We start from the raw sequence: 16,422 nt of genomic DNA on the forward strand, positions 1-16,422 counted from the left end.
TCGCCTTCAATGCTCGTCTCGCAAACCCCTCCCTTGCCAGCTTGAGCTCAGTCACACTCCTTTCACGTTCAATACTGAGCAGCAACTAGCAATTGTAAAAATGTGAATTTCAACTGCGCTATTCCAACATTTTTGACGAGGAGAGGAAACTACTGGAGAAGGAAGATTGCGTTGGAACGATCCGTTTAGAATGTCAAAGTCGGAAATTGAGAGACTGACGGTTGTTTTTATTGCAGGTGAGAATGGAAACATATGTCGCCTGTTGCTCCGCAGCTCCGCTACACGCGCAGCACACACACATACGTATGTATGAGCTCATTTTCATGCTGGCTTTCCATCTCTCTTTTTCTTTTCAGTTGGTGATTGTTGTTAGTCACATTATTATTTAAAAAAAAGGAAAATAGATGGGTTTGTGGTCGTCATGTATGTCATTTTTTGGGGTTATTTCAAAATCCACCATGTTTTAAATTAATATTATTATTCATGTGTCATGTGACGATTCAATTTGTTGCTTCACAGCTACATTCATGTTCTCTGATCACTCAAATATTGTTTATTGTAGGTAGGTATATCGAATGTATTGTTATTACTCTATTAGAATAATGGTATTATGGGATAACTGAAATAACATTGCTGTTATGTCCTTGGTAAATACTTGAACATGACATAGTTCCATGGGTGACATCTTTACATGAATGCCGCAATGAAATACTGTAGTTTAATCATGGCAGTGATTTTTTTACATGTATAAAATAACAGCTGCGCGGGTCAGAAAGGGGAGCCGGGTACCCTGTAGTACGTCGCATTCAGGCGCCGAGCTCGAGAGCAGGGTTAACGGTTGACGGTTGAGCCACGGAGTGCGCTATAGGAAGAAATTCACCTTGATGACGAGCAGGCTCACACTGCGGGGTGGCCTCCTTATCATTAGTGTTCTTATGGAAATTGTTCAGCAGATGTTCACTCATTATATCATATCAAAACTCATACTATAATAATATAATCTAGGAATATAATAATGGTAATATATAACCGATAAACTAAAGGCATACATGCAGACCTATAGTCCTACCTAAAAAAGTTTACAACTTTGTGTATGCTTGGCTACTCATAAATCATATTCTTTACCATGGTGCGTGGTCTATTTGTTTGGGAAATACTATGCCATGCCGTTTATAACACTTTTGTTTGAGGAATAGTTTGGCTATTATTGGTTCAGGCCCATTTCTATGGTAATTCGAAATCCCCAGAGCCAGCTCAAGATTATTTGCATAAATAGTTCATCCTTAACAAGGATGTTTATTTAATTATCACAAAATGTATCAAGTGATGTAGGACTATATGGGTCAAGAAAACACAGTAGGCAAGTCCGCTTTAGGTCTAAATTTGCATCCCAAATTGCACCCTATTTCCTATGTAGTGCATCACAGCTCTGGTAAAAAAAGTAGTGAACTATGTATGGAATAGGGTGCCATTTTGGATGCAGACACATCTGTGTTGAATTTCATGTTGATGCTAACCCATAAATATGGCCTTGACAGGAACATGAAACTTAAGTAATAGAATGGCCATATGCTATGATAAATGATAGAAATATAGTCACGTTGTGTCAAAATACATTTCAACTCCAAGTCTCTGACCAATCAAATTACTCTGCCTTTTAATACAATGATGATTTACATCACATTTCTCTAATACCTGTGTAGTAGCACTAATTATTACAGTAATAACATTGATGTTACATAATATTCTAGTGATTGTTTTGTAAATGTACAGTAATGAGACAATGGACATCATTTATTCTCTGACCTTATGGTGGGGTCATATCCAAGAGATATCTTATTGAACTTTGGACCATTCATTTCTCTTTAGGCTAATACTTCCAGTCTGACAGTGTTTTGCGATGGATGACTTTATTTTTCTTTACTTCATGATTCATCCTTACTGCCATGTTGAGATTTGTCATAGGAAATAGCCTCACATGTTAGCTTTGGTTGACATCCCTGGAAGTCAAAGCTCTTACAAATCAAATCAAATGTTATTTTTCACATGCGCCGAATACAACAGATACAACAGGAGACCGCATCGTGAAATGCTTACTTACCAGCCCATTGGGTAGAAAATGATTGAGCAGCCACTACATAGCCTAAGTGCTATTTACAAAGCCCATGCATGATTGTAGTTGATTGGGAGTCCATCCCAGTTCTAGAGTGCGTGCTAGATTGTGATTACAGACCAATTTACACTGAACAAAAATATAAATGCATCATGTTTACATTTTTGTAATTTAGCAGACATGCTTATCCAGAGCGACTTACAGTAGTGAGTACATACGTTTCCCCCATACTGGTCCCCCATGGGAATTGAACCCACAACCCTGGCATTGCAAGCACCATGCTCTACCAACTGAGCCACACATTACCTTTTTGCATGCCCTGAAACAAAAGATCCCAGAAATTGTCCATATGCACAAAAAGCGTATTTCTCTACAATCTTGTGCACAAATTTGTTTACATCCCTGTTAGTGAGCATTTATCCTTTGCCAAGATAATCCATCCACTTGACAGGTGTAGCATATCCAGAAGCTGATTAACCCCCTAGAGTCGGTTGACACACCGGTACGTCAATCTAAGTTACATAACAAAAAAATCCCCAACAAAATCCATCAATTTAAATTAGAGATATCTGCTTTTATTGCATTGGATGCATCTCAATCCACTGCATCCACCAGTGTAACACTTCCTCATCTGTGGTGAAAGTTGGCAGAGCTAGAGCGGTGTTTGTCAGACCATGAGACATCCCGAAAATTGGTAAATCATGTAAACGACCCCCACAAGTGTCACGGGACTCATCTGCAGGTAACCGGTACCGGTTTTAAAAAAAAGAATGGAAGTACAGTGCATTTGGGCAGTATTCAGACCCCTTGAATTTTTCCATGTTTTGTTACATTACAGCCTTTTTCTAAAATGTATTAAATCATTTCCCCCCTCATCAGTCTACAGACAATACCCCATAATGACAAAGCAAAAACAGGTTTTTAGAAATTTTTACAAATGTATTCAAAATTTAAAAAATGAAATATCACATTTACATAAGTATTCAGATCCTTTACTCAGTACTTTGTAGAAGCACTTTTTGCCAACGATTACAGCCTCGAGTCTTCTTGGGTATGACGCTGCAAGCTTGGCACACCTGTATTTGGGGAGTTTCACCCATTCTTCTCTGCAGATCCTCTCAAGTTCTCAGGTTGGATGGGGAGTGTCGCTGCACAGCTATTTTCAGGTCTTCAGAGATGTTCGATCGGGTTCAAGTCTGGACTCTTATCCCGAAGCCACTCCTGCGCTGTCTTGACTGTGTGCTTAAGCTCGTTGTCCTGTTGGAAGGTGAACCTTCGCCCCAGTCTGAGGTCCTGAGTGCTCTGAAGCAGGTTTTCATCAAGGATTTCTCTGTACTTCTCTCCGTTCATCTTTCCCTCAAACCTGACTAGTCCCCCAGTCCCTGCCAATGAAAAACATCCCAACAGCATGATGCTGCCACCACCATGCTTCACCGTAGGGATGGCATTGGCCAGGTGATGAGCGGTGCCTGGTTTCCTCCAGACGTGACACTTGGCATTCAGGCCAAAGAGTTCAATCTTGGTTTCATAAGACCAGATAATCTTGTTTTTCATGGTCTGAAAGTCCTTTAGGTGCTTTTTGGCAAACTCTAAGCGGGCTGTCATGTGCCTTTTACTGAGGCACATTCTGCCATAAAGGTCTGATTGGTGGAGTGCTGCAGAGATGGTTGTCCTTCTGGAAGGTTCTACCATTTCCACAGATGAAGTCTGGAGCTCTGTCAGAGTAACCATTGGTTTTTTTTGTCACCTCACTGACCAAGGCCCTTCTACCCCAATTACTCAGTTTGACCGGGTGGTCAGCTCTAGGAAGAGTCTTGATGGTTCCAAACTTGGATTTGGAGGTCACTGTGTTCTTGTGGACCTTCAATGCTGCAGATCTGTGCTTCAATACAATCCTGTCTTGACACACAACACAATGCCTCAAGTTGAATGTCTCAAGTTGAATGTTAATTTCTCTACCATAAGTCACCTTAATCATAGTTTTAGAGAATTTGGCAGTATGTCCAACCGGCCTCACAACCGTAGACCACGAGTAACCACGCCAGCCCAGGACCTCCACATCCGGCGTCTTCGCATGTGGGATCGTCTGAAACCAGCAACCCAGACAGCTGATGACAGCTGTGGGTTTGCACAACCAAAGAATGTCTGCTCAAACTGTCAGAAATCATCTCAGGGAAGCTATCTGTGTGCTCGTCGTCCTCCCCAGGGTCTTGACCTGACTGCAGTTCGGCGTGGTAAAAGACTTCAGTGGGCAAATGCTCACCTTCGATGGCCACTGGCATGCCGGGGAAGTGTTGTCTTCACGGATTAATCCCGGTTTCAACTGTACTGGGTAGATGGCAGACAGTGTGTATGGTGTCGTGTGGGCGAGCAGTCTGCTGAAGGCAACGTTGTGAACAGAGTGGTGGCGGTGGGGTTATGGTATGGGCAGGCTTAAACTACGGAGTATTAACACAATTGCATTTTATCAATGGCCATTTGAATGCACAGAGATACCGTGACGAGATCACCTCATGTTTCAGCATGATAATGCATTGCCTCATGTCAAAAAGATCTGTACCCAATTCCTCAAAGCTGAAAAAGTCCCAGTTCTTCCATGGCCTGCATACTCACCAGACATGTCACACATTGAGCATGTTTGGGATGCTCTGGATCAACATGTATGACAGCGTATTCCAGTTCCCGCCAATATCCAGCAACTTCACACAGCCATTAAAGAGGAGTGGGGCAACATTCCACAGGCCACAATCAACAGCCTGATCATCTCTATGTGAAGGAGATGTGTCGCACTGCATGAGGCAAATGGTGGTCACACCAGATACTGACTGGTTTTCTAATTCAGGCCCCTATCTTTTTTTAAGGTATCCGTGACCAACAGATGCATATCTGTATTCCAAGTCATATGAAATCCATAGATTATGGCCTAATTAATTTATTTGAGTTGACTGATTTCCTTATATGAACTGTAACTCAGTAAAATCTTGCATTTAAAAATCTGATTTTTGTAAAGGATTGCTCTTTTTCCAGTAATGGTAAAAAAAATCTATTGCCCAGCCTCCACCCCTTAAAATCATATGATGACAGATATTGATTTTACAAAAATCTAAGTTGACATTGATGACATGGTACACTACATGTATGGCCCTCACTTTGTGCACGTTAGCATTGTCATGCTGAAACAGGAAAGGGCCTGCCTCAAACTGTTGCCACAAAGTTGGAAGCACAGAATCGTCTAGAATGTCATTGTATGCTGTAGCATTAAGATTTACCTTCACTGGAACTAAGGGGCCTAGCCCGAACCACGAAAAACAGCCCCAGACCATTATTCCTCCTCCACCAAACTTTACAGTTGGCAGTATGCATTCGGGCAGGTAGTGTTCTCCTGGCATTTGCCAAACCCAGATTTGTCCGTCGGACTGCCAGATGGTGAAGCGTGATTCATCACTCCAGAGAATGCGTTTCCACTGCTCCAGAGTCCAATGAAGGCAAGCTTTGCACAGTAGTGAGTGTTGCAACCGAGGACAGACGATTTTTACGCGCTACGCGCTTCAACACTCTGCAGTCCCGATCTGTGAGCTTGTGTGGCCTACCACTTCGCGGCTGAGCCGGTGTTGCTCCTAGACGTTTCCACTTCACTATAACAGCACTTACAGTTGACCAGGGCAGGTCTAGCAGGGCAGAAATTTGACAAACTGACTTGTTGGAAAGGTGGCATCCTATGACGGTGCCACGTTGAAAGTCACTGAGCTCTTCAGTAAGGCCATTCTACTGCCAATGTTTGTCTGTGGAGGTTGCAAGGCTGTGTGCTCAATATTATACATCTGTCAGCAACGTGTGTGACTGAAATAGCCAAATCCACTCATTTGAAGGGATGTCCACATACTTTTGTATATATAGTGTAACTGGTCAGATTTTTCACAATTTTCAAAACCATACTGCTAACCAATATGATAATAGAAAGACTGCATGTATAAAGTAAGCACTTTATTCAATTTATTAACGTTTTAATGGTTCCACTGAATCTGAATAACAGGGCAATCATGTTCTTCTTGATTTGTGAAATGAAAATTTCAGTGGTGCCAAAAATAGAAATGGTCGCTGCCTCGCGGCTGAGTTCACAGGTGCCTATTTTAACCCAGTATGTGAACAACCTTGTACACCGTGACCAGAGACAGGAGAGGGCCACCAGCTGAATTCAGCCAGGTCATTACTGGCTGAATTGAAAATGATGGTATGACTTCAGTCAGTCAGTCATTGGACTTGAAAGGACTCAAAGCTCACATGCTCCCAGTGACACACAGACTATATTCTCCCCTCCAAGGGCCTCTGAAGATGATGCATTCAAAATCCCTCGTCACCGCGGATACCAACTGTCACTTGTGTTGCTTTGCCATTTTTCTCCACGTCGATGATGGATGACATGCCTGCATGCAATTCAGCTTTTTGGCAGTTGACATTTGAACCTAGACTCACTTGAGCCCCTGTGCCTGGTGCTCACGGGGGAGACGGCCTCATACAGACAACACAGATGCTTCCCTATCTCCATCACTCTGTCTGTCTCTAAACCTTTCTCTCTCTCTCTTTCTCTTGCTCTCTTTCTCTCTCTCCCTCTCTCTCTCGCTCTCACTCTCCCTCTTTCTCTTTCTCTCGTCATCATAGGCTCTATTGAACAACACAGGCTGTGGGGAGAGATAGGGCTGCTCCCTCAACCTACATAGGTTATTATTATTTTATTGGTTATCAGTATCTCTTTTTCCCAGAAATGGGCAGACGCCCATGTCCATTAGTAATCACTGCATTCTAGAGCGTTCTACAATGCCTCCCATCAAGCTGCTGGGCAGTATAGTAAAGCTGTACATAATCTGATGCAGAATTAATCATATGTCTTAAGTGGATACATTTTTCACGATCTTATCCTGTTCGAGCTCGGTAATTAATGTGTTTTTATCAACACCTCAGGGAGACCTGACAGACATATGTTAGCAGTGCTTAATTTGAGCCGGATCCTGCCGGAACAGAATCCGGCACCTCTCAGATTTGACTTTGTTCATTCCGGCACCTATTTGCCCAGATCCGGTACCTCTCACAGCATGATTTATTCATTGTTTCACTGTTCGCACTGTAAACATTCTAATAAAGCGATCAGTGTTAAATCAAGTTGCCTTGTTATTTCTCCCGCCCCCCTGAAAGACCATCATGTAAAAGCGTGGTGATCCTTCTGTGTAATCATCCTATCCTGCCACACTGATTCCAGACCTGCTCTCTTACTTGTACATAGAGGTTATGGGGAGGGCCGGTGGTGTAAGTAACTGATCTTGACACAGGTCTTGGTAGAGGTGGTCAGCTAGTGAAGAGGTCCCTACGTAATCATATCGCGTAGACTAGGCTAGTTGTCTCCCTACTGAATTTGAAATGTGGGAAAGACAAATAAAACATTTGTTAAAAAAGGCAATCAAGTTTGATGACATTTTTCAAGTCTAAAAATCCAGAGAAAGATGGTGAATGGAACCCAGAACGAGCCAGAGAATTGTCAGTGCCGGAGGAGAGGAGTGAGGGGCAAACTGTTCCTGATGGCAATGCCTTAGCTAGCAGCGCTGCTAATCCTGCCAGTTCAGCATCACCACTGGCACCTCCACTAGCTAGTAGGCCTACTAGCGAGTCAGACTCAGCGGGAGAGGGAGACGGGGAGCTGGGGGGGACAGTGCATCCAATGACGAAGTGCTTGAAGCAGGTGCAATTTGCAGTTCAAGAACAACAAACGTATAACCAAGGGCTTGTCATGCAGAATTCAAAGCTGGGCTGTACAACATGCAAAAAGGTAGGGAGCTTGGATCTAGAAACAACTGGAGGGATTAAACTAGCTAGCAAAAAGAGGGTGGAATGTACAGTAACATCCTCTGCCTTTGACATAAAAACAATAACAAAGAGCCCTCAGAATTATTTATTTTTTAATATGCCCGAACCAAGGTGCATTTGGTGGCAGCAAGCCTTGTAGATGAGGCTGAAGAGGACACCCAGGTTATAGTTAACCCTCAAAATGAAAAAATAGACACTACAGCCAGAGTCTTCAAAACAGCCTTAGAAGGAGGCTAAACGTCACAGCCACAGGCCCGCTCATGGCTTTGTGCAAGATACTGACTGTCAGGAGTTAAATGAACTTGACATGAGTCACTGTGGGAGGTTTTGAAAACTAAGGTAGGAAAATTGTTTTCTTTTACAAACTTGTTTTGTACTGTGAAGGTAATCTGAACATGTGCTTCATATTATCACATAGGCAGAAGGCCTATTTATTCTCATATGTGTGTTCTGCTGTAGTCTACAGTAATTCATTTTATTTGAAGTTATATTCTGATATTGTGATATTTGTTCTACTGCTACATTGATGTCTTGAAAATGATATGACATTCGGTTCTTGTAAGCCCCACAGCTGACTGTGTGCGTTTGCATTTGGCGGGTGTTCTGCAGTGACGTCTAAAAATGTTGCTGTACACTGATTCAAACTTGTGTAAGCCCCACAGCTACACTCATATATGTGGGCATACTGCAGTGACGTCTGAAATGCTTTGAATGAATCAGCACCTTGGAGAGTGCTGTCCGTTTAACCACCATAGACAGTAGGCTACATGGCTGTTTACTCTGTCTGCTGAGCTGCCACATTGTGTTAGTCACTTTTTTTCTCAATGTTTTCCAGTACCTCAGAGCCCCCCGGGTAACCCCCCCTCTCGCGCTCACTATGTGTTCCGGGACCTCCCAATTTACAAATTAAGCACTGCATGTTAGCATGTGTTTATAAACATGATAGGTAGGATCTCGATATGGGGAAAGTTATACGACAGAAAATAATTGCATAGCATTTTTATGATTGAATAGGGTTGTATTGTACAGTTTGGTTAATGTAGAGTTCCTGTACTGTTAGTGAATTTCTTCCCTATGTGATGTTCTGCAGACAAAGATCTGTTATGAGAAAGTGACATTACAGTGTGACAGAGGGAGAATGAGTGGAGCTTGATAAAACCAGCCTGCTGCACTCCACTGTACTTAGCACTTATCAGACAGTGGCCCAACTAGCACCCTATTCCCTATGGACCCTAGTCAAAAGTAGTGCACTACATAGGGAACAGGGTGGCATTTGGAACCAATGTGGTGGTGTTATCCACAGTACACAAGCTTACAATAGAGTTGGTGTGTGTTTGTTTTACTAACGATACCAATCATATGTCATGAATGAGAACATAAGTAAACATTGCTTCCCTTGTCCTATCTAACTGCCCGTTACTGTGTACTTACTTACTATATTCTCACTCTTACACAGATAATAACATGTACATGTCACAACAAATGTAAATGTGAATCTGTTCTTAATTGACTAAATAAACAACATAGTTTGTAGCTGGCTAGTGTTTGATTGACAGGAGGATTCATAGGTCCGTGCTTATTGTCAAGTCTGTAAAGAGTGTGTGTGTTCATAAGGATGTGTTGTTGTAGCCCTTTCCTGCACTTTAATCACCCTCTAGTGGCCTCATGGGTGGAATGTTATTCATATTTTTATAATTTCATAATGAATAAACGTATTTCTTAAATAAACGCAGAAAATCCTGTGTTTCTATGTCAAACGGTTTTGTTTTATATTTCAGTCTTCTGTGATGTACACTACATGACCAAAAGTATGTGGACACCTGCTTGGCAAACATCTCATTCATGAGGATTAATATGGAGTTGGTCCCCCCCTTCGCTGCTATAACAGCCTCTTCTGGGAAGGCTTTCCACTTGATATTGGAACATTGCTGCAGAGACTTGCTTCCATTCAGCCACAAGAGCATTAGTGAGGTCAGGCACTGATGTAGGGTGATTAGGCCTGGCTCGCAGCCTGCGTTCCAATTCATCCCAAAGGTGTTTGATTGGATTGAGGTCATGGCTCTGTGCAAGCCAGTCAAGTTCTTCCATGCCGATCTCGACCAACCTTTTCTGTATGGATCTCGTTTTGTGCAAGTGGGCATTGTCATGCTGAAACAGGAAAAGGCCTTCCCCAAACTGTTGCCACAAAGTTGGAAGAACAGAATCATCTAGAATATCATTGTATGCTGCTGCATTAAGATTTCCCATCACTGGAACTAAGGGGCCTAGCCCGAACCAAGAAAAACATCCACAGACCATTATTCCTCCTCCACCAAACTTTACAGTTGGCACTATGCATTCGGGCAGGTAGCGTTCTCCTGGCAAACCCAGATTCGTCCATTGGACTGCCTAATGGTGAAGTGTGATTCATCACTCCAGAAAACGCGTTTCCACTGCTCCAGAGTCCAATGGCGATGAGCTTTACACCACTCCAGCCTGCACTTGGCATTTCGCATGGTTATTTTAGGCTTGTGTGCGGCTGCTCGGCCATGGAAACCCATTTCATGAAGCTCCCGACAAACAGTTATTGTATTGGCGTTGCTTCCAGAGGCAGTTTTGAACTCGGTAGAGAGTGTTGCAACCGAGGACAGACGATTTTTACGCGCTAAGCGCTTCAGTACTCGGCGTTCCCGTTCTGTGAATTTTTGTGACCTACCAATTTGTGGCTGAGTCGTTGCACTTACAGTTGACCGCGGCAGCTCTAGCAGGGCAGAAATTTGATGAACTGTCTTATTGGAATGGTGGCGTCCTATGATGGTTGAAAGTCACTGAGCTCTTCAGTAAAGCCATTCTACTGCCAATGGCTGTGTGCTCGATTGTATACTCCTGTCAGCAACGGGTGTGGCTGAAATAGCCTAATCCACTAATTTGAAGGGGTGTCCACATACTTTTGTATAAATAGTGTATATAAAATGTAATATTGGGATGCAAACTCAAAATGGAATAGATTTCAACTCTATATCTGACATGGTACAGGTGTCTTCTTTTTAAACCCATAACCATGTGTGTGAGGTATATGCTTCTGTTTCAAAGTAGATTTGTTTAAGACTACCAAGAAACACTCTGTGGGACCCTGATTTAGCCCACTGCAGTAAAAGTTTATTAAGGTATTAAGGACAGTGATTCACTGTAACCTAGATTAACCTTATGATGTGGCCTAGTATGCCATAAATATAACAAGTTGTGCAATATCGTTTCTATGAAACGGAACTCGATTATGATGAGATTATAATGATGTGAATATAACAGAGTGGTTTATTTTCACACCGTGGTGCTCCTGTTTTGTCTTTTTGACTTCAGCGAAAACCAAAAGTTCCACACTAAACAAGTAGTTCAAAGAACTTACAGTACTTCATTAAGCAGTTTTTATATTGTTTAATGCTTCTATCTGTTTTATTTCAGGTGTGATTACAGCATGAATCCAACTGGTGACAGGCCCTGCTAGGCCTGAACAGACCGAGTGTGTTGGTGGAGGCTCATCAGTCTCCAGTATGGAGTGTTTGGTATGAGCCGTGGCCGGTCCGTTGCTTCTTGGGTCGGTCCAGTGGTGTGGTGTCCCTGTCTCTTGGCGGGATGCTGAGGGCTGGTGGTCCCCACCAGTATGACTCCCCTGGACATGTGGCTGTCCCGCTCCATCCCCATGTGCCTGCTCCTCCAGAGCCTGGTCCTCATGGCCCTGTGCTTCCCCTCCGCCTCCATGTGTCCCAAGGGATGCGTCTGCCAGCGGGCCCGACCCGACCCTGGCCTCCACCTCGGCCCTGGGCCCCTGGGGCTCCTCCTTGGCCTCAACGTCACCTGCACCGGGTCCCGGCTCAAAGAGATCCCCCCGGACCTGCCTCCAGACACCGCCGTGCTCCGCCTCGACCACAACCAGATCATGGCCGTCCCCGACCACGCCTTCCGGGGCCTGAGGCTGCTGCGGGAGCTCAATCTGTCCCACAACGCTGTGGAGACGCTGGGGGAGGGCGCCTTCAGTGGCGTGGAGGCCACACTGCAGGTCCTCGACCTCTCACACAACCGCATCACTAGTGTGCACAAGGATGCATTCACCCGGCTCAAAGCACGAGTCCTGGTGGACGACAACCCCTGGCACTGTGACTGCACCCTGCAGCAGGCACTGGGCGGCATGGCCCACAACCACGAGGCGGCTGCACGTGTCCTCTGCCGGAGCTCCGAGCTCCAGGAGCAGGAGGGACGCCATTTCCTGGCGGTGGACACGGACCTGTGTAACCTGGCCAAGAGGACCACGGACTACGCCATGCTGGTGACGATGTTCGGCTGGTTCGCCATGGTCATCTCCTACGTGGTGTATTACGTACGGCAGAACCAGGAGGATGCCCGGCGACACCTGGAGTACCTCAAGTCGCTCCCCAGCAAGCCTGTGAAGCCCAACGAGGTGGAGGACATCAGTACTGTGGTGTAACATGATATCATCACTACCGGATACTATAGGACATCAGTAGTCTGGTGTGACATCCCTATAGTGAGAACTGACTGTATACCATAGAATTAGATTGTCTAATTAGTTCTAGAATTAGAATGACTAATTGATTCTAATTCTATGCATGAACAGCAGAAGTTACGACCTAAACCCGGAGATAGGACCCATATTTCTAGTGTTTACAACTGGTTCCAAATTTCAAGATGGATGTAACGTCTTCTGTTGTGAAAATGTTTTTATTTTGTCTTACCTGTGGTGAACTTAAAATAAATCATGATAGATTAAACCTGGATCCTTGTATTTGAAGCTTCACACTCAATATGTGTAAATTACAAAGGTAAACATTGAGAAAACCCAATTTTTAAAAGAGGATAAATGCTTTAAACATTAGCGTTTGTCTGTAGGCATCAATCTAAAGTCAAGCATTTTGGAATGCACAGCGTACATGTCAGAACATAGACAACGGCAGTTAGTTCAGATCAGAGTAACAGAAAGGTATAGACTATTGTAACACAGATGGCTTCATTGAGATCTGTTCTGAGATGTGTTCTGAGATGTGTTCTGAGATGTGTTCTGAGATCTGTTCTGAGATCGTTTAAAAAAATCTGAATCTCAGGTTAAAATTTTGATAGGTTGATAAGTCTTTTTTAGAGCAAAATCTGGAGAAATGGTTTGTTGGACTAGTCTTTTGTAAGGTAATCTGAAGAGTGTTCTGTGTTTGTGCATCCAACTGCATACTTTGTTTCATTTTATTTGAACAAATAACGGGCCCCAAACATCAATCATGAAAATGACCTTTCATTTTCATATGTGAAATAATGGAATCAATGATTTGTTAAAATGACCACGACATCACACTGTTGAAAGACTACTGATGTGCTGTAAAAATACTACACATTTCTTCATTCGTTTTGTCAAGTTCCTGTACTGTATGTTGTTGTTGTCTTGAAACGACAAAGTTGATACATTGCATCTTAGTAGATTTGTGATGGTCAGATAATGTAGCACAATGTTTTTGGGGGTAGATATCAAATGAACCACAAAAGACTCGGTGAATTCAAGTGATTCGTATGTGTGTCATGTGATTTACCAGTACACTAGTAGTGTCCAAGTTCTCATGTCCTGAGTCCGAACAAGCTTGTCGTGTTTCATGTTAACACAACAACACCCAACAACAATACTGTGCATTCGGTTTTTCTATAAAAAAACATTTGCTATGATTTTTTATGACTCAGTCTATGCTTCCTGAAATAGAATACATATTCATATTCAGAGGAATGTATCTCACACAAAGCTTCCTCTCTCAGCCAAAATGTAGATATTAGTTTGTGTCCCAAATGGCAACCTATTCCTTACATAGTGCATAAAGCCCTATGGACCCTGGTGGAAGTAATGCACTATGTAGGGAATTGGGTACAATTTGCGATGCACCCTTAGCGTCACAAACCTGTCGATGGGAAGACTGTAATAATTTCAACACAAACATCCCCTTTCTGTTCAACCTCATGCTGCGTTCAGAATGCAGATAGATGCATGCATCATTTACCTTGCCTTTAAAAACACTGTGTGTACAGTTATACCCCCAGCAAAGTGAGAAGAGCAAATTGCAGCTGTCATTCATTTAAATGGATTTTACTTCCATCACAGTGACAAGGGTTCACTAAAACATCCCACAGAGAGAGAGATGGAGAGAGAGGGGAGGGCTGGTCAGAGAGGGAGAGAGAGGGAGAGAAAGCGAGAGAGAAAGAGAGAAGAGAGATAAGTGAGGGAAGGAAGGAGCGATATGTGCAGGAAAATGAGAGAATGAGAAAAGTAAACATTTCTTTCCATATTTAATGCGGATAAAAAATTATGAATTTTGAAAAGGAATGTTTACAAAGTTGAGTTTTTTCCCCCAGAGCTGCAAGGTGGTCAGTTCATTTGGGAGGATTTGATGATACGATGAGCACAGGTAGTTACAACATGCAGTTACAACAGATAGTTACAACATGTAGTTACAACAGATAGTTACAACAGGTAGTTACAACATGCAGTTACAACAGATAGTTACAACATGTAGTTACAACAGATAGTTACAACAGGTAGTTACAACATGCAGTTACAACAGATAGTTACAACATGTAGTTACAACAGGTAGTTACAACATGTAGTTACAACAGGTTGTTTAAACAGGTAGTTACAACATGCAGTTACAACAGATAGTTACAACATGTAGTTACAACAGGTAGTTACAACATGTAGTTACAACAGGTTGTTTAAACAGGTAGTTACAACATGTAGTTACAACAGATAGTTACAACATGTAGTTACAACAGGTAGTTACAACATGTAGTTACAACAGGTTGTTTAAACAGGTAGTTACAACATGTAGTTACAACAGATAGTTACAACATGTAGTTACAACAGGTTGTTTAAACAGGTAGTTACAACATGTAGTTACAACAGATAGTTACAACATGTAGTTACAACAGGTAGTTACAACAGATAGTTACAACAGATAGTTACAACATGTAGTTACAACAGATAGTTACAACATGTAGTTACAACAGATTGTTTAAACAGGTAGTTACAACAGATAGTTACAACAGGTAGTTACAACAGGTAGTTACAACAGATAGTTACAACAGGTAGTTACAACAGATAGTTACAACAGGTAGTTACAACAGGTAGTTACAACAGGTTGTTACAACAGATAGTTACAACAGGCTGTTACAACATGCAGTTACAACAGGTTGTTACAACAGATAGTTACAACAGGCTGTTACAACATGCAGTTACAACAGGTTGTTACAACAGATAGTTACAACAGGCTGTTACAACAGATAGTTACAACAGGCTGTTACAACATGCAGTTACAACAGGTTGTTTAAACAGGTAGTTACAACAGGTAGATACACAAGTAGGCCTAGTCACATCAAACTAAATGCAAATAGGTACATTGTTGTTGTGTGTGAGAAGGAACTTGAAATCCCTTTAAATCGTTGTATTTGAATGTTGTGCTACTGTACAGCCTTTTGCACTGTTTTGTCCTGTAGAGCGGAGGCCATGAGTTCATGTCTCATGGATTTGTAATGGGTTTAGGAGAGGAGACTTTTTCTTTCAATACATGTACCGTACTGCAAATGAAGAAAGCACAGTGTAGCCAAGCCAAGGAGTCTGGAAGAATATTTAAGTGCCTGAAATACTTATCTCACATTTTCTGTTTCTCATTTTAACCAAATAATTTCACATTCAGAGTCGGTGTCTGGACATGAAAGAAGAAAGCATAGCGTTTCACAGACAAAGGTTTATGTGTTTTGGAATCCTTTCATGTCCAGGATAGTGTATATAGAACCAACACAAAGGAGAAATGAACTCTTTACTGTTTGCTTTGAAAGAGCTGATAGAAGTGAAATTGACTTTGATATCCTAGTTTTCCACTGTCTCACTGAAACGAAGACGTGAAAGTAACATAAAACAGAGAGAATGTGGTTGTTGTCTTTCTTCTCTGCCTGTCAATTGTCTTTTCTTTTTTTAGGGATAAAAGCTGAAGTTTTGTGATAAAACTCAAGACCTAGCACTGATAAAACCATCCATACATTGTAAAGGCATGTCATAAATCGAAATAAAGGAAATATGGACACTCTCCTCGTGATTTATTGTCATTTAGCTTTGGATGGTCACCACCGTTCAAAACTTTGGGGTCACTTAGAAAAGTCCTTGTTTTTGAAAGAAAAGCACACATTTTTTGTCCATTAAAATTACAAATTGATCAGATATACAGTGTAGACATTGTTAATGTTGTAAATGACTATTGGACCTGGAAACGGCGGATTTTTTATGGAATATCTACATAGGCGTACAGAGGCCCATTATCAGCAACCATCGCTCCTGTGTTCCAATGGCACGTTGTGTTAGCTAATCCAAGTTTATCATTTTAAAAGGCTAATTGATCATTAGAAAACAATTTTGCAATTATGTTAGCACAGCTGAA

At 42.3% G+C, this 16,422-nt stretch overlaps 1 protein-coding gene across 1 annotated transcript; it reads left to right on the forward strand.

Annotated features, from left to right (window-relative positions):
• The first annotated feature begins 20 nt into the window (after window positions 1-20).
• On the forward strand, window positions 21-16,074 carry LOC106588675 (leucine-rich repeat-containing protein 3B-like). Its single transcript, XM_014177900.2, has 2 exons — window positions 21-236; window positions 11,411-16,074. The coding sequence occupies exon 2, from the start codon at window positions 11,610-11,612 to the stop codon at window positions 12,429-12,431; it is 822 nt and encodes a 273-aa protein (XP_014033375.1). The 5' UTR covers window positions 21-236; window positions 11,411-11,609; the 3' UTR covers window positions 12,432-16,074.
• The last annotated feature ends 348 nt before the right edge of the window (window positions 16,075-16,422 follow it).

The sequence above is a fragment of the Salmo salar genome, chromosome ssa27 (genome assembly GCF_905237065.1).
Source record: "Salmo salar chromosome ssa27, Ssal_v3.1, whole genome shotgun sequence".
NCBI lineage: Eukaryota > Metazoa > Chordata > Actinopteri > Salmoniformes > Salmonidae > Salmo > Salmo salar.